A 22,771-nucleotide genomic window follows, 5' to 3' on the forward strand; every position below is an offset into this window, starting at 1 on the left:
AGAATGAAACTCTTCGGCCGAGAGAGAGCGGAGTCGGCTCCGGGATGTGTTTTATTACAAAAAGCATCAAAAGTGGACTCTTAAAACGGTCAAACATTATTGTCCAGGATGTTCGGTTGATAGTCATCCAAGCCTAGGCTTGCACCCTTGACGATGTCACCTGGAGCGGCGTCCTCGGGTGTCCGGAGTCTCTTTCCAAGAGTGTAGCAACATACCGAGGCTTGCTGGGGATGTCTATGCCCGTCGACAAGGAGGGGGATGATTACGAATCGAAAAACAGCAGTTACGTATTCAATCCGTGTAGACACAAAACGCCCGCCGTCAAAAGAAAAAGACTGGTGTTCCAAATCAAGGCCCCTTAGCCGCTCTTGGAGAAGCCCCCCGAGCCTCGGTATCCGTGTCCGCCCCACCTCCCATCTCCGGGGGAGGCGAGGGGTGGCTTTTTCAGCTGGAGAATGTAGATCCCCGACTTGACCGGGCGGCCGATGGTCTCCCCGGGGATATGTCCTGATGGGAATAGCGCCCGTGATATGTGGCACTCCGGGCCTTGAAGGCGGGGCCGAGTAGCTAGATGTTTCTTCCTACGTAGTAGGGGGGAAGGGGAGGTTGAGTTGTGAGGCTGGTTGGAGGTACAAAAAGGTTGCCCCCCTCGACGTCTTTGGTTCCAGTCGTACTGATACTCGTGTCAAGGTTGGACTTGTAACGAACGACGAGCCTTTAGTACAACCTGCTGTGCACATTCACTCGCATCTAGAACTATACGTTTCACCACATTGCCCAACATGGCTCGCGATAACCTCTCCGTCCTGCTCGCTGAGCGTCCCACCACAGACATCATCCCCGGCCAGACATTCTCCCAAAAGACTGCCCCCGCTCCTACGCCGTCCGACCTCCAGGATGGACAGATCCTCGTCGAGACTCTCTACCTCTCGCTAGACCCTGCTATGCGAGGATGGCTCCGAGGTAACAGAACTTGAACCTTTACTTGATTGATCGCCTCTGACAATGTCTTAGATGCCCGATCCTATCTTCCTCCCGTCCAGATCGGTGAGACAATGCGAGGTGCCTGCGCTTGCCGCGTTCTCGCCTCCAAGAGCAAACTCGCCAAGGAGGGTGATATCGTTGCTGGCTACCCGGGATGGACTGAGATCGCCATCCTCCCCGAAGGCCGCTTTGAACCCCAAGCCAACTTCCCCGGCGTTCAAGAGCCTCATGATATGCTCTCAGCTCTGGGCTCTACCAGTCTGACAGCCTGGGTTGGCATGACACAGATTGGTGACCCTAAGCCTGGTGAGCTTGTTGTTGTGTCTGGAGCTGCTGGCGCTACTGGTAGCGTTGCTGGTCAGATTGCAAAGATCAAGGGCGCTAGAGTTGTGGGTATCTGCGGAAGCGACGACAAGTGTCGATGGCTCACTGAGGAGTTGGGTTTCGACGTTGCACTCAACTACAAGGCTGAGGACTTTAAGAAGAGGTTCAACGAGGCGACCAAGGATTACATTGACGTCTACTACGACAATGGTAAGTTAATCGACCCTCCCTTCAACTCAACCTAACCTCTATTAGTCGGCGGCGACATCCTCGACATGTGTCTCATGCGAGCCAAGGAGCACGCCCGCTTCGTCGAGTGCGGCATAGTCAGCCAGTACAACGCCGCCAAGCCCCAAGGACCCCGAGCCTTCTCGCAGATCATCACGATGCGCATCAAGATGCAAGGCTTCATCGTTCTAGACCACGTCAAGGACTACCCCCGCGCGCGAGCCGAGCTAGCAGGCTGGATCGCAGAGGGCAAGCTCAAGAAGACCGAGACCATCGTCAAGGGCGGGCTAAAGGTTGCCGAGCAGGCCTTGGTGGATCTTTACAAGGGGATTAACACGGGTATGTTTTTGTTGTGTTATTTTGTTTTGTTGGGTCAGTTGAGCTAACGATTTTTGATAGGCAAGATGATTGTCGAGATTAAGAATCCGAATGAGAGCCCTTCGAAGCTGTAATGGAACTTGTACGACAGAGATTGAGATACCTAGCGGGATGTATAGATAATGATTATGTCAATGACCTTGAAGCCATCGACGATTCGTTCACTTCGGAGTGTATGCTCCGGATCAACTGACGACATTGTCAACGAACCATTTCAAGCAGCGTCACTTCTAACTTGTTCAGCCAAACTAACCAGAGAATCAACATTCTCCCTATTATGGACCAAGGCATACTCTGTGCTAGGACAGCATCGCGAAACTCCCTCTGCCAAGCGTCCAGGGTAAGTCGAACCGAGAAAAACCCTTCAACACCATCTCGACCTTTCACAATGAAGCCATTTTTATCACCCCCCCACGAGCGGCCCCGATCCCAGCAGCTCAATCCCTACTAGCGAGCCCATGAACCCCCTCTAGCCAAGGATCCGTCGTCTGCAGCTGAGGCTTAAAACGGCCTGCAGCGGTTCTTGGTCTCTTTGATCCCATTCGCAAAGTGACGTAAAAATTCACTCAAGTCGCCAAATATCATATCAGCCTTTTTTTTGCTTAGGCTAGTTAGATCCTGGTCGCGGCGTAAAAAAATTGTTGCGTGTTTTTCTACCATCATGAATTTATATCGCTCTCTCATGATATCTTCATCCTCTCGCCACATCAAACTTTCACCGTCTGGTATCGCATCATGGGCGCACACGAAACTCAACAGACCGACAGCGAAGCTGCTGTCGGGAACAAAGATGAAGCCATCGCCATCGTCGGAGAGGAGCAGCATGCCATCGATCCTGTGGTGGCTGCCCGCGCCGTGAGAAAGATTGACCTGTTTCTCATCCCCGCCATGATTGTCGGCTGTATGTGCCTCACCTCACCTTGAGAGAGTTATAGCTAATCTTGTAGATGGCCTCGTGTACTACGACAAGGCGATTCTCGGCTCTGCTGTTCTCTTTGGTATGACTGCCGACCTTGACCTCACCATCGTGGACGCTTCAACTACGCCTCCAACAGTCGACACTCGACGTCTCAGCTGGGCCACTTCGCTCTTCTACTTTGGCATGCTTGCCGGCCTGTACCCCATGACATTCGCCCTCCAGCGTTTCGACATCGGCCGCGTCCTCGGTGGTGTCGTAATCGTCTGGGCCGCCATCTGTATGCTCACTGCTGCTGTGACATCGCACCAGGGGCTGTACGTGCAGCGCTTCTTCCTGGGTTTCGTCGAGAGTATTATTCCCACGGGGTTCATGTGCATTGTTTCGGGATATTATACGCAGACTGAGCAGTCACTCCGACAGAGTTGGTGGTTTTCGTCGACCGGTATCTTCACCATCATCGGCGGCGCACTCAACTACGGCTTTGCGCAGATCACGGGTGGCGGTCTCAAGAGGTGGCAGTACATCTACCTCCTCGCAGGATCGCTGACATTCCTCTTCGGTCTCTTCTGCTTCGTTATGCCCAACTCTCCCGTGTCGGCTTGGTTCCTGACAAAAGAGGAGAGATTCGCTGCCGTGGAGCGTCTTCGACATGGCCAAACCGGTGTGCGATGCACAACCTTCAAGACATCACAGCTCAAGGAAGCTGTTCTCGACGTCAAGATCTGGCTCGTGGCTCTGATGATGGCGTCCGCATACACCGTCAACGGCGCCGTCAGCGGATTCGGTCCCCTGATCGTATCAACCTTTGGCTGGAGCACCCTCCACTCGATCCTCTTCCAATTCCCCCTTGGCGGACTCTGCTTCATCGTCATTCTCCTTACAGGATGGCTGGGCACAAAGTTCAACAACATCCGCATCTTCATGCTCATCTTCACCTGTCTGCCCGTCATTGCTGGATGTGCCATCATCTGGAAGAGCGAGTGGTCGTACCGTGCTGCGGCTCCTGTGGTTGGATATTCCATCACTGGCTTCTTTGGTGGAACTGTCAGCCTTATCATTACTATTGGTATGTCCAATGTTGCTGGTCACACCAAGAAGAGTTTCATGGCTGCCACTATCTTTGTGGCCTACTGCGTTGGAAACATTGTTGGTCCTCAGCTTGTTTGGAGCCAGACCAAGAGCGAGCACTACCCAGCTCTGTGGCTTGGTTTGATCATCTGGTGAGTCACCTATCCATCTTAGTGTACGCAAGTGTCTAATAATATGCAGCTACATCATCTGCATCCTCGCATCGACTACTCTCTACTTTGTCCTGCGCAACGAGAACAAGAAGCGAGATGCCGTCCCCGGAGACGAAGCTGAACGAGCCAAGCTAGCATTCCAGGACTTGACCGACAAGGAGAACCCTTACTTCCGCTACGTCTACTGATTGATACCCCAAAAGTACTGTTTCAAGGAAAAGAAGATGGAGAGAGGAAAAGTACATGCGCTCGGCATCTAGCCCGCAGCTATTATCATATGCATAATCTATATCTGTAATGCTTACCCCAACGCCTAAACACTCTACCAACATGACACACCGCATGATGCTCGCCTCAAAAAATCCTCTTAATGCTGGGTCCTACCCATTGCACCTCTGAGCAGTTTCTCTTGTTCCTCCACTGCTCGATCCTATCTGTCATCCATCCCGACTTGAAGTCGACCCACCGATCTTTGCGATCTGGAGGTGGAGGGATGACGTTGCCCTTGTCGTCCTTGACCTCGGGCTCGATGATCTTTTCTGGTTCTCTCGCATCGCCGACTCTAAAGGATTTGGAGAGAACGCACTTCTGCTCATCTCGTCCTCTCCAGTTGAACTGGAGACACTCGTCATTGTCGCTGCAGTATGACCCGCAGGCGTCAAACGAATCAATCTTTGCTTCAGGGGGAGCAACCCAGAAATCCCACTTCCCATTGTCCCAGTTGTCGGCTACCTTGCGGTCGCCTGGGTGATGGAACCTCCAAACATCCGAATAAAGCAACGGCCGCTATACATCAGTCAGCGTGTGAAACAACAAAGACACCATTTCAACTTACACCAAGCTTCCTCTGGCCAAACTCCCATCTCCAGACATCCACCATGTCCTTGGGCTGGGTCTTGTGCAACGTCATAACGGGCTGACACCAGTACTTGTCGCTAAACGGGATGCTATGCAGGGGATGCGGGTTGAAGAGCGGCCAGTATCCCCGCAACGGCACGCTCACGTTCCACAGCGCCCAGCCGACGACGCTGTCGCCGCAGCAATCATCGCGAAGCATGGGAAGCCACTTTTCCGGCGCCGGAGGTTCAATGTACTGTCCGTAGGGTGTCGTCTTGCGCACTAGGAGGGCCTTGACGGCGCCGCGGCTGAGGACAAAGCCAGGTCCGCCGTTTGCGAACCATGTCTTGATGTCCTGCTTGACATCGTGTCTTCCCGGTGAGGGAGAACCCATGTAGAGGGGCGCATCGGGGTCGAAGGTCTGGAGGAATCGAAAGGCGTTGTCCCAAAAGACATATCTGAAGTAGTTATAAGCGCGAGCATAGAAATAGTGATCGGGAGCACCAACGTGTCTGTCTCAAAGAAAAAGTAAAAGTCCTTGTTGGGCTTGGTCCTCCATGCGCGCTCAATCATGGGCAAGAACTTGAACTTGTCCATCCTCCAGCCATTGATGCGCGCAGTCGCCTCCTTGTCCACATCGAGTGTCCCGTTCTCGCGCATCTCCTTCTGCCAGATGTAGTTTATAAAATCGGGGTTGTCGTGGTAGTAGAGCTCCGGCAGGTCGGCCAGCACATCGATGACCTGGTGTCCTCGTACCTCCTCGTCCAGATCCGAGTAGACGAGAAGCTCATCCTTGCCGAAGCAAGCGCTGACGCTGTCAAACTGAGCGTCGATCCTGTCTTTGGCGTCGGCGTGGCCCAACTTGAGGACAGGTTGGATGGTCTGGAGGAGGTGCTTTGGAAAGCTGGCGCATAGCTCGCTGGTGGTCTTTTGGGCGGGATCGATGGAGACGGGGAAGAAGGAGCTCGTGGTAGAGAAGGAGTAGTACTCGGAGACGCCATAGCTGCCGTGGATCCGGCTCCAAAAGACGAGGATCAAGAATATGACGGAGCAAGAGCCAAAGATGGCCATGCGACTGAATCGCTTGTTGAGCATCATCCGCCGGGTGCCGATCGGGCCGGCGGGGGTCCAGAGGTTAGGCATGGAAGCTGTCGCTCAAACATGGCACTGAGGCCCGGAGAGCAGAAGATGTCTTGGGAGGCTGCTCGGTCGCAAGTTGAACGTGGAAGAGGAGGCATCGCGGGATGGATGAAGCGGGCAGGGATGTGCTCCAATCGAGACAGGGAACGTCTAGCGCGATAGGGGGGAAGCCCGCTGGAGGTCCACTAAAGTAGCCTCTAGGGCCTGTAGAACCTTGTTTTGGACCTTCAACTTTGTTAGAGACAGGGTGTTGTAGGATATCTGGCCCCTGAAATTATTTTATCCTGAGAAATTTGCAGATCAACAAGAGTCAGTCCCATAACGAAGCAAAATCATTGTCTTGAGACAGGTGTGTCATGATGCTCCTTGAGGGTGAGTTTGGTCTCACATTCCTGTCCTGATGGGAGTGCCAAGTCTTGGTGGCTTTCTCTGGAGCCACAAGGAAAAGTAGGATGCTCAAATTCTGGTCATGTGAAACATGAGAATGAATAGTCTATCTGTGAATCAGTTTAAACTCCTTTCTTGCCCTTGATAGACATCACTCCACATCCTGTGGATCACGGCCCTGCGCATTGCGAGCTCTGAGCCCCGAGTTCCCAGACGCAGTGCGGAAAACAGAACTCGACGAAGGATTCTCATGAAGCGCGATGCCATTCTCTCCTTCACGAGACCCTCCGCTTGACTGGCACTCTTGCCCGACAACTCTCTTGGACTCCCTAGTCGACCACCTCTTCTTGATCCACGGGAGGAAGTTGTAGTATCCTCCGCAAGCAAAGACACCACACCAGAGAACAAACTCTGTCGCGTAGATGACGATTCCGAGGTAATCGAGTTCCGGCTGGAAGAACACAGACGCGAGGGAAAACACATCGCCTGCTGCGTCGATGGCCACAAATAGGAACGAGATGCCGCGCACTGTTCGGTGAATCCAAATGTCCCAGTAGTGACGTAGCACGCCCGCCGCGAGAAGGGCTGCGGAGAGAGAAGCCATGAGGATCATGGGCCATTCAATGTCTTTGGACTCGGGTATGCGGAGGGCAATGATTAGGCCTGCTTGAATGCCTCCCATGACAGCTGCAATTGGGAGGACGACGAGGAGTGATCTGTAGACAGTCCATTTCTGATCATAGTCAGTTTCCTACTTGAAACGTTATTTGGATTATTTTCTTACTCTCTCATAGTAGTAGCATTGAATCCAAGTGACCAGACTCAAAAGCGTCAAGATCTGGGGCTGGATGCGCAGGGCGATATTGTACTCCTTGACGATGTTGTAGACACCAAGAGGAACACCTGCCCAGGCCCAGAGCATCATCATAGATGGTTGCAGACCAGTCGCATTGTGTCGACGATAATTGACGACAATTTGAGGAATCAACTAGAAGTTGGGTCCGTTAACCAATGTTTACTCTCATGTTGTCTCATGACAAACCTGGATCGACCAGCAGACCTGCGCGACGTTAGCAACGATCCTCAACAGCAGGGAAAGGAGAGTATCTTACGGCCCCTAGAGTGCCTAGCACATTAGCAGCGACAGGAACATCCATTTTTGCCTTTACAATATTGATTGTAGCAAAGAGGAAGGACCTAAGCTCAGTCGCGAGATAAAGATCACGTTCAAGGATTCGGAGCTCCGAACCGGAGAAGCGAGATGGGCAAAATGAGCGCGCCAAGAAATGTTAGGCCGTACTAATAAAATAGGTGGTAGGCTTAACATCTAGCTCCAACGTCCGCTATCAGGACCTGGAAAGATTGAAAAGAGCATCATGTGATGGAAATAATACGGAATAAACCTTATCATAGAGTGAATCATAATTCTGTAGTACTAGATTGAGCTGGTCGACGCGATCTTCGGTGATGGGTTGGTTCTTGGGTGCTTGCTTGACAACACCAAGGCACATCACGCACCTCTCTTTGTTAATACACTTTGGATGGACCCGTTGATCAAATTAGCATGGCATTCTCGAAGGCAAAATGTTACGGGCTGTGTCTGGGCTGTGCTCAGGCATTAAATATGCCTTGCAGGGCATTCCATCCTCCCAGGTGCCGAGTTTGCCGGGTGCTGTGAAGGATTCTGTGAACTCGACCAGATCGCTGTATGCTGAATACAATATGATGTGTGTATTTCTTGGCTTAATAAATAGTAATTATTCAATCCTTCTGCAAGGAACTCGTGCCATTCGCGTGGACCTCTGTGACGCCAATTCCTACCATGAAACTGACCTCATCCTTCCAGAACTTGCGGCAAACAGCCTTGGACGAAATACGGCCTCAACGAGGCGCAGTTGTTTCAACTCCATGAATCGCATTCGCGTACGGATCGACGGATCCGAAACCCTGTTCATGTCAACGCAATGCGGAGCAACACCACGACTATAACTACACGCTCTCGCAGACTTGTCTTGAGCTGAAATCTTGGCATCAACATTGAGCAAATATGGAATGTAAATTATTTCACCTTCTCACGATACTGGTCTTGTTCGCTTTTCCTGCGGCTATTGGCTGGTTCAGTGTTCTCTCTTGGGCTGAAACCGTCTCTCTTGCTAGGGATGCATGGAGATTACTCTCTTGGTACAATGTGCCCTTCTATCATCAAGATACAACTGGTAAGTAAACGAGATGTTGTGACAGGAGGTCATGTGTTAATATGCCTAGATGCTTTGCCCGAGCAGTCCGGATACTCAGTCAAGGAGTATGTGAATTCGATCCTCGGGTCACTCAACCCTTCAGTACCACGGCTCGAGTGCCCAGTGCCAGATGCTAAACGATACGAACCCATTCGGGAGCCTGCCTTTGCAGTGCCAGGAATCGACTACATCTTTGCCGTACGAGTGGTGAAAGACCTGGACCAGCTCCCCACACTCCTCGGCGCCGTTGCCAATGCCATGCTGCTCCTAGGACCATACCGTTGTGCCTTGACAATCATTAGCAGCCGCTGGAGCCCCCCGATGAACGATATTCTAAAAGAATTGCGTCTTGGGATCGAACACCAAGGTGCAGTTTACAACTACACCTCGTTCGCTTACGGCCCTCACGTTTATAAACATCGCAATCAGGCGATACGCGCTGTGCGTCATGCCAGGAAAGAGGTGTCAGAAGACGCGACGATTGTCTTCCTGGACGACGTGGACATTTGCAGCGAGGATATTCTCGAGTTGATTCTCCAACGGGAGAACCTGGGAGCCGACATGACATGCGGCATGCAATGGACTCTCCGCAAATCCAGCGACACTCCCTTGCTCAAGAACGACGGAAGTTGTCGAGATATGCAGGGGGACAAGTTCGGTCACGTCGCGCCTGAGAAGTGGACCCAGGGGATGGATGTTAAGGAATACTTCTGGAAATCCTCCAAAGACCAGGCTCGGTTTGACGAGAAGCGGCCCTTCCAGGTGTTTTCCTGCTGGGGTGGTGCAGCAGCCTTCGCGGCCTCTACCTTTACTCGACTCGAGCAGAGGTTTAGACTGCCGGTAAAGGGAGTAGAGTGCACTCAACCAGACACGAGGCTATTCTGCAAAGACATGTGGTCCCACGGTCGAGGAAAGATTGCAGTCGTCCCCAGCGTCAATGTTGCCAGACGCCAGGGCGATGACTTCGATGTCAAGAAGAGCATAGGGTACGCTGCAGATCTGGTACGGGGGCAGGACCCCAAGGGGGATCGGATAGTCTGGGCGAAGGAGCCGCCCAAGGAGGTGCTTTGCTCCAAGAATAGGTGGGAGGCGTGGGATGCGGGTTTGCCTTTGGATGATCCGTGGGATTATGAGCTGCAGGAGGAGGTTCCATGATTGGAGAGGAGTGAATGGAAGGGTTGAACTGTACTTGCTAAGATCGAGACGGATGCTAGATAAGAGTGAGAGCTTGTAGATGTTAATGTATTATGAAGAGGCTATTTCTAGAGCATGAGCGTACATGTGAAGCAGCCTCAAGCCTTGTCTTCACTTAAACCCCCAGAACCCCCTGTGCCCCTTCGACGAGATCTACCTCGAAACATTTCTTTCGGCTGGATTGAAGGGACCACTGCATTAAATATCCGTTAACCAGCACCATAGGTGCCGAGTCTTGACCAACCGCTTCTGAAGCCGACGCGCGTCCTTGCTCCACTGCCCACGATCTTCGAATACCATGTTGGTTAGCCGACTTGTTGGGCCTCCCTTGTCTCCACGCGGCACTGGTCCCTGCGGCTCAACTTGAATCTGGGGTAAATGACTACAGTCGATGAATGCTAGATTGATTGGAAGTTCCCTCGGCTCTTTTGTTTGGGGCCAGGGTTGACATCGACGTCGGCGACAGGGGCAAATCGCCGCGGTTATTTCTGGGGTAGTATATCTTGACATGATTTATGGGGTAGCTTCAAGCCTTGTACTCATATCAATTGGTTGTAGACCGAGTTCTTTTGCTGTCAGGCCTCATTGCTCTGCTGACTTGCATCATGTCAGGTTTGGATTGGGAGGGAGCTGACCACGTAGGTCAAGAGACAAGACAAGACACCCAAGAGGCAACGTGTAGCCCTTGCTCTTCTGACATACATTGAAAGAGATGCCTCGGGAAAACAGAATACTTTAAGCCTCGTTTGTTTATTATTTCGCTGTTGCTATTGCACGTTTATAGTCACACTCAGGGAGGATACACTGGCTAATGCCCCTGCACTGGCGTTTTTCTTGACCTGCGTGCCAAGCGAAACAAGCACATTATGATAATGTACAGAAAGTCCCTGATATAATATCGTTGTCAGGCCATCTAATCCCTCATATGATGCTGTGGCTTCTTGTCCGCGATGTCTTCCCGGATTGGCAAAGACCAGGGTCAAGTAGTGTCCGAAGTCGCTCTTCTCCCGTTCTAAACAACGAGTGTAAGAACTAGCAGAATGGGGGCTATAGCGTATGTGGAGGGGTATATCAGCTAGGTTTGTGTGGTTGTGTGATGCAACTTGCCTCTCTGCTCAGGCCTGTGTCCAGCGAGCGTACTGGCATAGAAGGTTCAGTCGGTATAAGAGATCCGAGTCCAATACAAGAGCTCCTTAGAATACAGACCGCGGCTGAAAAAAGAGTATGAATCCTCAATAAAATGATGGGAATAAGACCATGGAACTGGAGCATGTCTCCCGGCAAACCTATCCTTCACCTCCAAGACACCATTAAGGTATAGCCATAACCACCCCACGCCCGTTAAGCAAGGGTCCAAAAGCCAAGGCCTCGGCTGAACCGCTCTTGCACAGACATGGATGCTAACGAATTTCCTCTTGAAGATAAGCGGGCCGTCGTGGCGTGACGGCGGACGGACTGCACCCGTAGATCGGGAAGTGGTCTTGGCCATCTCCAAGGTTGTTCTTTTGCATCACTAGGTGCGTTATAAAACGTCGAGGTGTGGTTCTGCCTGCCTTGGCGGGTGGTCGAACTCGTGGGTCATGGCTGGGCCAGGGACATGTGGAATATGTTGGCTATAACCAAGTCTCTGGGTTAATTCGAAGATACGTATTTGTCCTTGATCGAGTGATCGCTCTTCTTGAGTTGGCAGAAGAACAGCGAACAAAGACGAGATGACAGATCTCTAACAAGCATCCAAATCGATTGTTCGACAACAAAGACATGAGAAACTACGAGGGTCCAAGATGGGAATTCGCCTAATTACCTTCTTGGACTAGACAACTCCGGTTCGTCGTAACCGAGAGCGGAACCCATACAAAAAGTTGTTCCGCGGCTCCGGTCCATCCTTATTAGTGCACCTATTTCGTCTCCAACGGACTTTGAGCGGACTTTTTGATCTGATAAGTCAAGAACCAAAGGTGGCAATGACCTTGTTCCCCGCCATTGACTAGAATAAGTTAAAGATCTGAAGCTCAGTACAGCTTGGGAAATCCGTGTGCGCGGTACCATCTCACAGCTGAACACACTATTATGACAAGGAAACCACCTGTTGAAAGACAAAGCGCTTCTCTGATCCGGGACTGCAGTGCTGAACCATGCTAGTCCTCGACAGCTCAGTACCTGAGTGAAGGAATTTCTCTCCCACCTGAAAAAAAAAAGGACCTGCCAAGAACGGTCTACCGTTGTAAGCTCATGTGTTCGTTCCCCCTCGGACCCCGTTTCGGGAGGTCTGGTCCGACGCTTCGGACCCCTGGTCGCCAAGGGCGCGCTAGACTTCGGATCAGATAACTTTAACACGAGGAGTGCAGACATGGTGTAAGTGGAGGGCGGGAGGCAGATGGTAAGTTGACGGGCAGTCTAGACCTTTAACTGACATGTTCGTTTGCAAGAGTTCTCTGAGCGATTAACGGCTACCATGAGTGACTCAACTGGGATGGGCAACCGACGAGTTGAACCAGTATCTGACCGGACTCTCGACTTGTCTGTTCATGTAACCCACGATGTACACACCTGAATGTATACCTCCCCGAGCTAGTCTCGCCCAGAACGAGGGGCCACACCAGCTCAGTTCAACCCTGCCGTCCAAGTGGCGACACCTCCAGCACCAAGTTCGAGCTGAGTCCTCGCCAAGGGTCATCGGCAGACACGCCTCGGCCCACGGCGGGTACGCATGTGGTTGAAGACGGGGACCTTTGCCCTACCAGCAAGGGTACCTGCGGAATTCAGCTCCGGAGATGCTGGTGGCTCGATGGCAAGATCGGACTGGGCTGGCCGATGGAGATGAGAGGAGGGGTTTATAACTGTCGCTTCAGCCTCTTGATCTCGAACCGTTTTTGATCATCCAAGCTTCTTTATACCCAGTTTCTCTGTCAAGAATAACCACTTGGCCATCTCTTCTTTCCCCTGTACACCCAATTCAACTTCATCAGCCGTCAAGATGGTTCTGGCAGTGACCCCCGCGTTGATCCCGGACATCCCGGAGCTCTACGACATCTACTTCAAGGCCTTTGACAATGACGACATGGGCCGTCGGATGGTCGAGATCCTCTTCCCTCAGGGCATCACCCCCGAGTTCAAGAAGGCCCACGCCGCGGGAACGCTGGCCTACTGGCACACTTCCAACACGCAGTTCACCTTCAAGTGCATCGACACCGAGACGGGCGAGATCCTCGGCATGGGTCTGGCCGATCTAGTCTTAAACCCTCCCGAGAAGAGAGAGAATCCTGGTGTGCAGTGGCTTGAGGGTAAGGAGCGTGAGAGGGCTGAGAAGATTCTCAACCCCCTTTGGGATGCTCGAGATGAGCTCATCGGCGGCCAGAACCACATCTGTAAGTTACTTGACCCTGCTCTGTCCTGACAAGACTGCTGACACTCGACAGACGTCCATGTCATCGCCGTCGACCCCAAGCACCAAGGCCGCAAGGCCGGCGCCCTCCTCTGCCAGTACGGTATCGAGCAGGCCGAGCGCCTCCAGATCCCCATGTATTTCGAGTCGTCCCCCACGACGCTCGGCCTCTACAAAAAGGTGGGCTTTGAGGAGCTCAAGAAGCAGGTGATTCACGCGGCCGAGGACCTGGGCACCCCAGAGGACGTGGTGGTGCCGCTGTGCATCCGCATGCCTGCCGCCGCCAACGGCATGTCCTTTGAGGAGTGGCAGGCCAAAGGGTACCCCAAGTTCGAGACGAGACCCATCGACACGAGCATCCTGGCAAAGGCTGCGAGCGCTGCTGCCGGTGGTACTGATTTGCTCGGTCTGCTTGAGAATTTGACCACGGCTTGCGGTGGAGAGAAGAACCTCATGGCTTTGGCTTCTATGGCTTCCACTATTGGTGTTGATAAGCTGCCTGGGCTTCTTTCGCTCATGGGAATTTCATCTCCTGAGCCTGCAGCAGTAGCACCAGCTGCTCCCAAGGCGGAACCCGCGGTTGTCAAACCCACAGAGACAACAGTCGAGACGACGGTCGAGGTGGCCCAGCCCTAGATTTCTTGGTAGTCAGTGCACGGATGATGGAGCAGGTTAGCAATTTTACGAAATACCCCAAGCAGAGAAAGAAAAAAAGGAACAAGGATGTTGTATAGGTAGATGTTAGCGAGAGAGAACAAGGGGGGTGTCCGACATCGGTTAGACGGCTTGTTACCTGAAAGAAAGGTACGTACCGAACTTAATTTGCGTTATCAGATCATCAGATAAATTCGTCCCACATCGTGACTCTTGGCACACGCGACAAGAACCAAACAAGACCAAGCCCGTTAAGTAAAGAGTGTGAACCCTTGAAAGAATGTTCCGAGACATTAAATCCACGTGAAAGAAGGGGAAAAGCCGCGGAAGGCGTGTGGGCTGCTGCGGAACATTTGCGTGGGATTGAGTAGCATGACCACAAGGTACTTGACTGTTACGTATTTCCCCTTCAGCTGAAAGAGGACGCAGAGGTACTCCGTAGCTGGACTACACCCGAGCCGATGAATAAAATGCCTTGGGACGCAGCCAACATCTCTACCCATGTTACCCTCTCACCTCTTGCATCCTTCACCTCTTTGGAAAGAGTCCAATTGAAGCCATTCTCTCTAGAGTACGACAATCACAATGCTGGACAAGCCCGTCCTCTTCAGCAAGGTCCTAGCCTACACCTTTGCCTTCTTCTTCCGAGAATGGCGCCGCGCCCTAGGAAGAACCACAGACGGCTGGGCCTCCAAAGTCTCTAGCAAAAAGCCCTCGGACACGCGGGACCGCAACATTGTCATCGTCGGCGCCAGCTTTGCAGGATACCAAGCCGCTCGGGTTCTCTCCATGAACCTTCCCCCCGGAACTTCGTTCAGAGTGGTTGTCATTGAGCCGAACTCGCATTTTCAGTTTACTTGGGTTCTTCCGAGGTTTTGTGTCGCAAAGGGTCATGAGCACAAGGCGTTTATTCCGTATCGGCAGGATCTTAAGGAGCTTCCTGAGGGTGCGCTTCATTGGGTCCAGGATCGTGTTGTTGAGGTGACAAAGACGCATGTCAAGCTTCAAGAGAGCGGCGAGGAGATTCCTTATGAGTACCTCATCGTCGCCACTGGTTCTGCCGTCAAGGACGGTCTTCCTTCGCGACCCAATGCTGCCGACAAGCTTGAGGCCATGAAGAAGATGCAGGATATGCAAAATGGTATTGAGAAGGCTACTAAGATTGTCGTCGTTGGAGGCGGTGCTGCTGGTGTTGAGCTTGCGACAGATGCCAAGTCCAAGTATCCCGACAAGACCGTCATTCTGGTGCACTCTCGAGCGGCGCCTATGCATCGGTTTAGCAAAACTCTTCAAGATGCTGCGGTTGAGGGTATCAACAAGCTCGGCATTGAGCTCATCCTCGAGGACCGTGTGGTCAGCGAAGAATCTGGCATAGTCACTCTGCGATCCGGCAAGGTCATTGAGTGCGATTACTTCGTGAGTCCCCCATCTTACACCTCAGACTCACAACTCACAACTCCAGATCAACTGCGTCGGCCAAAAACCCGCCTCAGATATCCTCAAGACCCTCGCCCCCGGCGCCATCACCGAGTCCGGCCACATCAAGGTTAAGCCCACGCTCCAGATCGCCGACGACATCTTTCCCAACATCTACGCCTGCGGCGACGTCGCAGACACCAAGACGGCAAACCCCAACGGTCGCTCGGCGAACCGCCAGGCTGATGTGGCGGCTGATAACGTGCTCCTCGCTCTGCGCGGCAAGAAGCCTAGCTACACTTTTACAAACTACTGGGCTGATGGCATCATCAAGTTGACGCTGGGTATTGTAAGTATCCCATTTTCACCTTCGTGGTACAGAGCTAACACAGCATCAGGACAAGTCCGTCACGTATCTCAGCGACGGAAACAAGCAGCTTCTATGGGAGGCTGAGGAGAAGGACGAGGCCCTCATGGCCGCTGACTGCTGGCGAAAGTTTGGAGCCACGCCTTTCGAGGATGATTACATGCCCAAGGATGCAACCCCCGAGGCTGCTACTCCTGAAACTGCCACTCCCAAGGCTGCGGATAAGGAGCAAGTTTAGGAGATATACCCGTTTGTAGATGCCGATCGTTGAGGATAATATTATACCATTTCACTCTGTCGCACGAGATTGAACATCTGTATTGAACTTACAAGCTTCAAGACACCATTCTGCCATACAACACCTGGAATAACCCTCTCGAATTGGCCTATACTGGATGACCAATACCCGACTTCTGACAGGACCATCATCTCACCATCCCGCACTCATGACAGCCTCAACAACCCCTCCAGGCACAAACCACCATCCCAATAAGGATAGTCACACCCCAAGGAACAGCTGGAGAAGAAATAACCTCAACACGGACCTCAGAGTATATCGCATCGGGCTAATCGTGTGCAGGAAAACCCTTGCCCCAGAGTGTGGGGGTGGCGTGAACAGTCGATGGATGGCATGTTTTGAACTTTCAGCTCGGTTAAGGCTGTCGAGATAGACGAGAGTATTGACAAGCTGTTTCTATCAAGTACAGGCATAGGTCGGTCTATTCGACTATACGGAATACCTCTTCGATCCAGGCTCTCCAGCTATGGTCCGTTTTCTCGGGCTTCCACCCCAACTCATGCGCCCTGTTGGGCAGAGTCTTGTTCCTGTACTACCATCAGCAACTTGCGATCCAAGACATGCCATGAGTCGACAAACCTCATGCAGAAACACAGTTTCGTAATATCTTGGTCACCATTCGTCGATTCCTCCCACCTCTGAGCTGCTTCTTCCACCGTGATGGAACGTGGGTCGGGAGACTTGAGCACACCCCTGGAAACACCGACCTCTCCGATGAGTTTCGCGACGTTGAACCAGTTATGGTATCCCGTTTCTGTAAAAAGAAACCCATCTTTTCCAGAGGGCACGTCCTCGCCTTGTAGAATCCGCAATATCATGACTTTGTATAGCTCAGCAAGGTCCGTGATATGTACATGGCCCGCTCCTCTGAGCCCATCGCCAATGTATTCGGGATACCCCACGTCAATGGCCTTTTTGACAAGGTCAAATAGCTGTGGCGTATGCTGGTTGAATAAGCCTGTTCCTTGGCCGTAAATGTCGGGTGGAAGGAGGATGTGCGCTTCCACACCATGCTGCTCTGCGGCTGCGATGACCCCGAGCAACGTGGTTCGTTGTGAGAAAGGTGACTCTTCTTCCAACGTCCTCAAATGATCCAGTAGATGATCTTCCTTGAACTCGGTTAAGCTCGCCTCGCTTGTTAGTTCCGGACCTGCAAGGTTCCAAGTCCCAGATGTCTGTTATCAGAGTCAGCTTCACGCAACTCTTACAAGTCACCATCTTACATGAATGTAGTGGACCTTGCAACCTTTCTGTGTTTTTCTCTGACCCAGTCCCTCGATCAATGCCAAAGCAGAGCTAAGATGAAACCCCGACGCAGCATGGATCACCACGTCATGCTCAGTGGCAACACGCCTCAAATGCTCCGAGTCATCCAAATCTCGAAAGATGGACGTCTTGATGCCCTGAGACGCAAGAATGTCTGCTTGATCTTTCTTTCGGACCAGCGCTGTGACGGCCGATGACTGAACGAGGGCACCTCCAGACTTCAAGAGCGTTGTCAGGACTGAGCCACCGCTGGGTTCATGGTCAGTCATCCATACTAATGCGATACTGAAGCCTTACACGTAGCCGGTCGCGCCGGTCACAAGTATCTTGCGTTGAGCCATTGCTTCGAGGCCGTCAACCAGTCGTTGTAGAAGCAGGATGTGAGTCAACCCTCTGAGATCTCGTATAGGGTGCGAAACCCCGCACACGGTGGAATTCATTCCGCTGATGACTGGAAGACAGGAGCATGACAAGGTGTCAACCATTATGTTAAGATAGGATCTGATGTGACTGCAGTCAACACGATCTATTCAAACTCGAAATTGAATTACTGCGAAGGAGAACAATCCGGTCTCTATACCAACGCCTCATCCTTCCGGACGCATCCTTTTGTTGCCCATTAGAACGTCGTCTGCAGCTTCGGGTAGTCCTTAGCCTGGGCGTGTAGGTCTGCAAATATTGCAGCCGACTCATCTTCCGCCAGGTCCTTCATACGCTCAAGGTCATCCTGCTCGAGGTTCTCGAGCACCGTCTTTGGGTCTTCCTTGCCCTTCTCTTCGTCCCCCTTCTGTGGCTCAACAGCCTTTTTGATACCCGATGATTCCCCAATGAGTAGAATCTGGGTATTGACATAGTCCAAGTGAGCTGGCTTTGAGGGCATCCAGCGGAGAGTTCGGAACTCGTCAATGATTCTAGAAACCGTCAGCATCAGCTTTTCTTTTTGGCAGAGGTCTTGCTCACTCTTTTGGAAAATCAGGCCCTTCAGGCAGCTGCGTATTCGCAGGTCCAGAATGCTGGGGGTTCTTGGTACTGATGATGAAGCTTCCCTCTTTCTTAAGGCCCAGCTCTTCCTGCACTTCATCCAACTTCTCAGGGAGCGTCAAGAGATAGGCCAAGTGGCTATCTTTACCCGTCGACGTGATGGCATAAACGCCCTCGCCGACTGGCGTGGCAGCTGGGGTGTGACGCGTGCCAGCCGTCTTTGTCTCATACTCGGACGCCGCAAGAAACTCCTTCTTGATCTCGTCGTAAGAGGCGCCCGACTTTTCAACAAACACCATGAAGCGGTCTTTGCCGCTCACAGGCAGTGTCTTCTTGGGGAGGGCGAGCAATCGAGTGTTCCCAACGTCGGCGAGGGTGCCCTCACCCAGTCGAGCATCCTTCGCGATAGGGCGCAACAGGATGTGCGAACGCGCAATGTCCCGAACGCTCTCGGGGTCTTCAATGTTTACGCGGCCGCGCATAAAGAAGTAGATGATGCCTTTCTCGAGGATGTTGGACGGGACATTGGGTTCCTCAGCAGGCTGAACAGCGCCTTTGGCATCCGTCTCCTCCTTCTCGCTGGCCTTGGTCTTCTCTTCATTCTTCTCCTCAGATTTGCCGTCTGCGTGTTTCGGTGTGACACCTACATCTTCAAGGGTCTTTTGCTCTTCGGTCTTTGAGCGCTTTGCATCGGGCAACTCATGTCGTATCTGATGCTTCTCACCAGTCGATGTCTGATTCTCTCCACTGCCGTTCTCTTGCGAAACCTTGGGATCGGAGTCGGCCATTTTCGATAATTGGCAGAATAGGATTGACACAATCAGAAGAGAAATTGCGGGAGGCTTGTTTAAGACCGGGAGGAGTTGTCTTGGACGCGTCGCGTAAGTTGTCGCACAGGTGATGTCATAGACCTCTCATCCCCAGCCGCGTCTCGTTCGTGTCTATGAGCCACACTAGCCGGATGCATATGTCATTGACCTCTCATCATCAAGCTGTGGCTGGCTAGTTCAGGGGATGGCATCTGGATTGGCCTTGACCATACCAAGGCCACCGATATCACGCTCCAGCAACCGCAACGCCTCTCGAGCAAAAGGGGCAGCGGCACCGCGAACCCTCAAAGCCCACCTCAACTCTTCGACTCGGGCTGCGCACCAAGCCATCTCGTCGAATGAGTCTGCCGTCGCCCACAAAAGTCCGGCCATAGACCCAATCTCGGCCGCCTGATATGCTGCGGCACTACCCCAGAATGCGGCAGTATGCTCTGGCCGCAAAGATCCAAGTAACTCAATTGCCGACTGTAGCTTTGCTCGGGCTGTTGATCTCAAAACTTCGTAGAGCGATCCAGGTGTATCAGGGGTCATGATGCGTACAAGAGCCCGGTGTAGCGCAATCTCGACAGCAGCATGCGCCAGGTGAAGAGCACCGTTAGCGCAAAGCTCCCTAAGCTTTGTGCTTTGAAGTTGAAGCCTATGAGGAAGATTCGCGTGCCATTCACGAAGGCGAAAGACCAGAGGTTTTGCCCGCTCAACAGCGGCAACCACCCCCATCTGATCCAAAGTCCCTCCCGTGCGAGTAGCCGCGGCGCTGTAGAATGTCCGGATCACATCGCTTAGGATCTGCGTCAGCTCGATATGACGCATAAACAAGTCCCAGCCAACAATGATGGGCGAGGTATGGTCCCGGTTGGCCTCTGGGTCTATCGCGCCCAGCTCGGGGTAATCAGATACAGTGCAGAGACGAACGTCCCAGTCACTGTCCTGGATGAGAAAGGGCCGTCCATGAATACACGCTCCCCAGCGGTCCTGCATGTATAGAGCCCAGGCCAATCTCCGTCTAAGCCCAACCTCCCACGCAGGAATGGCCCAGGCACTGCAGTCGATATGAATGCCTAGATCCTGTGCCATGGCAACTAACTGTGCCGTAAACATGCGGTTCGACATTGGGTGGGTGTGGGAGCCAGACTCGACAATCCGGCGGTTGCGTTGGAGCAGCAAGAGTCCAGCTTCAAGCGTACTAAGCTTGGGTCTGCGCATATCCTGAGCAATGGTGCGCTCGGCCAACTGCTCAAGGGCCGCGGGATCTGGGATCGACTCGACCTCACGGCCAGCAAGGGAGCTGTCATATAGCTGCCAGTCCAGAGCCACAAGGTAGACGGCAGCCAGCAAAGAGGGCGCAAAGTGTCGATGGGATAGTCGATGCTTGCTGATAAAGACATCCTTGTGTAGGATGGGAAAGCTGGGATGGACGATACGAAAGTAGAGGTCAACCAGCGTCCGACCCAGAGGGTGAACAGTAGCCTCGATGGCATCCAAGTCGGCAATCCGAGTCTGTTCAGACGCGGCGGATTCGTCAGGATGCACAAGAAATATCGTCTTGTAGTCGAGGCGTCTGGCAAACGACGACGACGCCGGAAGAGGCGGAGGATCCTGGTTCATGAGGCTTGGGCGATGTAGGTCGAGTAAGACGGGGTCGCGATAGTCGGTAGGTCCAATGTATTCAGCGTGAGTCTTCAAGTCCAGGCCAAGAGTGTTGCTGAGGATGGGAGGACGAGGAGCTTCAGGGGCATTTTCCTCGACGCGTGCCATTTGCTGCGTCTGTCCCGTGGTAGGCGGTCCCTGGGCGGCAGATGTGCTCTCTACACTCGCCGGGGTAGAAGCAGCAGCATCGCCCTGGCGGCTCGAGGTAGGGGAGGCCCCTGAGTTTCCCGGTCCGCTGAAGCTGTTCTGCAGCGGTGGTGATGTCGCGTCTCCAGCATTCAGCTCCTCGGTCCCATCACGAGACGCGGCCTGTCTTTCCCGTTCACGCTCCCGATTCTGGCGTCGCTGGCGAGGAGTCGGGCCTCTCAGAAAGGTACAAGGTTGGTTGTGAAAGGTGCACAGGACACATCGGAACTGACCCTCCTCCTTGACGCACCGCGTCTTGCGGACACGACAAGTATCACAAGGCCTCGAGCGCGCCGAGGCCGGCGGGCCGCCGCCGTTGCTGCTGTTGTTACCGTTCCCCGCGCCGGCGGTATTCAAACCTGGGCCGGACAGATCAGCCGGGCCGCCCTGCATGGCGAGAGGTGAATCACGATGGATGACGGGCTGGGAAAACATGTGCTGGTTACTACCATGACCCCACCCACCCCGGTAGGAAGGCGTCTGGCTAGAGTGTCACTAGGTAGATGCACAATGATAAGAGACTCGGGCCCATCTTCCAGCTCGACTCGTGCAGATGGATGCTAAGCGGAGCCGCGGGACGGGAACATGGAACGCGATGGGAAGGTAGAGTCGTTACAACGACGACTCGAGCGAGCGCGGAGAATCTCCACGGGCGGACTTGTCTTGTGCTTATCGACATGGTCCGGGTTGGGGCCATGGCACGATAAGGAATCTGATGGAGGAGGCAGGGAGCCCCACGGGGTCGGAAATACGGGGAAACGGATACACCGAGATGCTGTGGGAGGTCAATCCTCCAGCTACCTATGCAGTGACAGGTAGGTATTGAGTGTGATAGCGAGTTGAGGAGTTGGTGTATCTTGGTAAAATACTCAACTCCAAGATGTCTCTGGTGATGCATGTCTAGGTACCAAGTGCAGGTCCAAAACACGCAGATCCGATGCAGGAGTGCATGTACCTCCACTCTCAGCCCAGAGACGGGGTTCAAGACAGAATGGCAAAAGCAAGGGACGTCTAACTCCTCTAAAATATTATCAGTTGTCGAGTCAAAAATATACACGAAGCAGAATAAAATGATAGAAAAATACTAAATCATAGTCTACAATACTTCCATTGCTACACCGAGGGAGCACAAGTGAATACCTGGACCGACGTCTTATTTTGTACAAACGCCATTACGTATAAAATCAACCAATAACTTTTCGTCTCTATATCTAATCCCCTTCGGTTATCTCCTCTCAAGCCTGATACTTATACACCTCAAAAAGCCAAGCGATAACAGAGCCTCCTACTCCTCCTTCCCCTTCTTTCCAATTGACCAACGAGATCGACTCGCCGCCGGCGAAATAAACTGACAAGGAACGATCTGAATGCTGCAGAGTGGCCGCCGGCGAGCGTTGTGATTGGTTGTGGGGATTTCGAGACTTCGGTTGTCATTTCCGGGGGTCGCTAACATCAGCTACCTTGAACTGGATACTGAGGCTGAGGTCTATCGGAGAAAACTTGAGTTAACAAGTGAGTTGACTATTCGTTCAGAACCTGATCCACAGTGAAAGCTTCAATCAAGTTGTTCAAGTGCTCATTGGTATTCTCATAGTTGTTGATCTTCGAGACAACTGAACTACTCTGTGTCGCTCTCGCTAAGCTCTAAACGCCACGGCCGCTCACGGAGACAACCCGGCCGAAAAGGGGAATTCCAACACCACGAGCAAAAGATTTGACGATAGCGTCCTTGACTCTCACCGGCATTTCTACTCTCAACTTACCCTTCTGCATTCAGCCCTCCGTGTCACAAGCAAATATCCCATCGAAAAACTCATTCTCGGCGCTCACTCAGCCCCCCGCGCTCCTCGATTGATTCGGCCGAGTCCTCCT

At 52.7% G+C, this 22,771-nt stretch overlaps 10 protein-coding genes across 10 annotated transcripts; 5 read left to right on the forward strand and 5 right to left on the reverse strand.

Annotated features, from left to right (window-relative positions):
• Positions 1-782: 782 nt before the first annotated feature.
• MRS44_007261 (uncharacterized protein) lies at positions 783-1,988 on the forward strand (the record flags this gene model as incomplete). The annotated part of the gene is made up of 4 exons (XM_046277023.2): positions 783-963; positions 1,015-1,518; positions 1,564-1,875; positions 1,936-1,988. 4 exons carry the CDS (start codon positions 783-785, stop codon positions 1,986-1,988), a joined length of 1,050 nt encoding a protein of 349 aa, XP_046129206.1.
• Positions 1,989-2,649: 661 nt separating this feature from the next.
• On the forward strand, positions 2,650-4,262 carry MRS44_007262 (uncharacterized protein; the record flags this gene model as incomplete). Its single annotated transcript, XM_046282778.2, has 3 exons — positions 2,650-2,815; positions 2,862-4,053; positions 4,103-4,262. 3 exons carry the CDS (start codon positions 2,650-2,652, stop codon positions 4,260-4,262), a joined length of 1,518 nt encoding a protein of 505 aa, XP_046129205.1.
• A 166-nt stretch (positions 4,263-4,428) lies between these two features.
• MRS44_007263 (uncharacterized protein) lies at positions 4,429-6,054 on the reverse strand (the record flags this gene model as incomplete). Its single annotated transcript, XM_046271274.2, has 3 exons — positions 4,429-4,860; positions 4,910-5,369; positions 5,420-6,054. The coding sequence occupies 3 exons, from the start codon at positions 6,052-6,054 to the stop codon at positions 4,429-4,431; spliced, it is 1,527 nt and encodes a 508-aa protein (XP_046129204.2).
• A 535-nt stretch (positions 6,055-6,589) lies between these two features.
• MRS44_007264 (uncharacterized protein) lies at positions 6,590-7,595 on the reverse strand (the record flags this gene model as incomplete). Its single annotated transcript, XM_046277022.2, has 4 exons — positions 6,590-7,171; positions 7,223-7,426; positions 7,481-7,498; positions 7,551-7,595. 4 exons carry the CDS (start codon positions 7,593-7,595, stop codon positions 6,590-6,592), a joined length of 849 nt encoding a protein of 282 aa, XP_046129203.2.
• Positions 7,596-8,624: 1,029 nt separating this feature from the next.
• Positions 8,625-9,830, forward strand: MRS44_007265 (uncharacterized protein; the record flags this gene model as incomplete). Its single annotated transcript, XM_065620465.1, has 2 exons — positions 8,625-8,654; positions 8,721-9,830. The coding sequence occupies 2 exons, from the start codon at positions 8,625-8,627 to the stop codon at positions 9,828-9,830; spliced, it is 1,140 nt and encodes a 379-aa protein (XP_065476537.1).
• A 3,016-nt stretch (positions 9,831-12,846) lies between these two features.
• Positions 12,847-13,890, forward strand: MRS44_007266 (uncharacterized protein; the record flags this gene model as incomplete). The annotated part of the gene is made up of 2 exons (XM_046282747.2): positions 12,847-13,237; positions 13,289-13,890. The coding sequence occupies 2 exons, from the start codon at positions 12,847-12,849 to the stop codon at positions 13,888-13,890; spliced, it is 993 nt and encodes a 330-aa protein (XP_046129201.2).
• Positions 13,891-14,493: 603 nt separating this feature from the next.
• MRS44_007267 (uncharacterized protein) lies at positions 14,494-15,929 on the forward strand (the record flags this gene model as incomplete). Its single annotated transcript, XM_065620466.1, has 3 exons — positions 14,494-15,324; positions 15,371-15,673; positions 15,723-15,929. 3 exons carry the CDS (start codon positions 14,494-14,496, stop codon positions 15,927-15,929), a joined length of 1,341 nt encoding a protein of 446 aa, XP_065476538.1.
• A 481-nt stretch (positions 15,930-16,410) lies between these two features.
• On the reverse strand, positions 16,411-17,596 carry MRS44_007268 (uncharacterized protein; the record flags this gene model as incomplete). The annotated part of the gene is made up of 4 exons (XM_046277021.2): positions 16,411-16,516; positions 16,569-17,164; positions 17,213-17,504; positions 17,553-17,596. 4 exons carry the CDS (start codon positions 17,594-17,596, stop codon positions 16,411-16,413), a joined length of 1,038 nt encoding a protein of 345 aa, XP_046129199.2.
• A 278-nt stretch (positions 17,597-17,874) lies between these two features.
• Positions 17,875-19,024, reverse strand: MRS44_007269 (uncharacterized protein; the record flags this gene model as incomplete). The annotated part of the gene is made up of 2 exons (XM_046281454.2): positions 17,875-18,166; positions 18,216-19,024. 2 exons carry the CDS (start codon positions 19,022-19,024, stop codon positions 17,875-17,877), a joined length of 1,101 nt encoding a protein of 366 aa, XP_046129198.2.
• A 219-nt stretch (positions 19,025-19,243) lies between these two features.
• On the reverse strand, positions 19,244-21,292 carry MRS44_007270 (uncharacterized protein; the record flags this gene model as incomplete). Its single annotated transcript, XM_065620467.1, has 1 exon — positions 19,244-21,292. One exon carries the CDS (start codon positions 21,290-21,292, stop codon positions 19,244-19,246), a length of 2,049 nt encoding a protein of 682 aa, XP_065476539.1.
• Positions 21,293-22,771: the final 1,479 nt, after the last annotated feature.

This window comes from Fusarium solani, assembly GCF_023522795.1.
Source record: "Fusarium solani strain SB1 chromosome Unknown bctg00000004, whole genome shotgun sequence".
NCBI classification, from domain to species: domain Eukaryota; kingdom Fungi; phylum Ascomycota; class Sordariomycetes; order Hypocreales; family Nectriaceae; genus Fusarium; species Fusarium solani.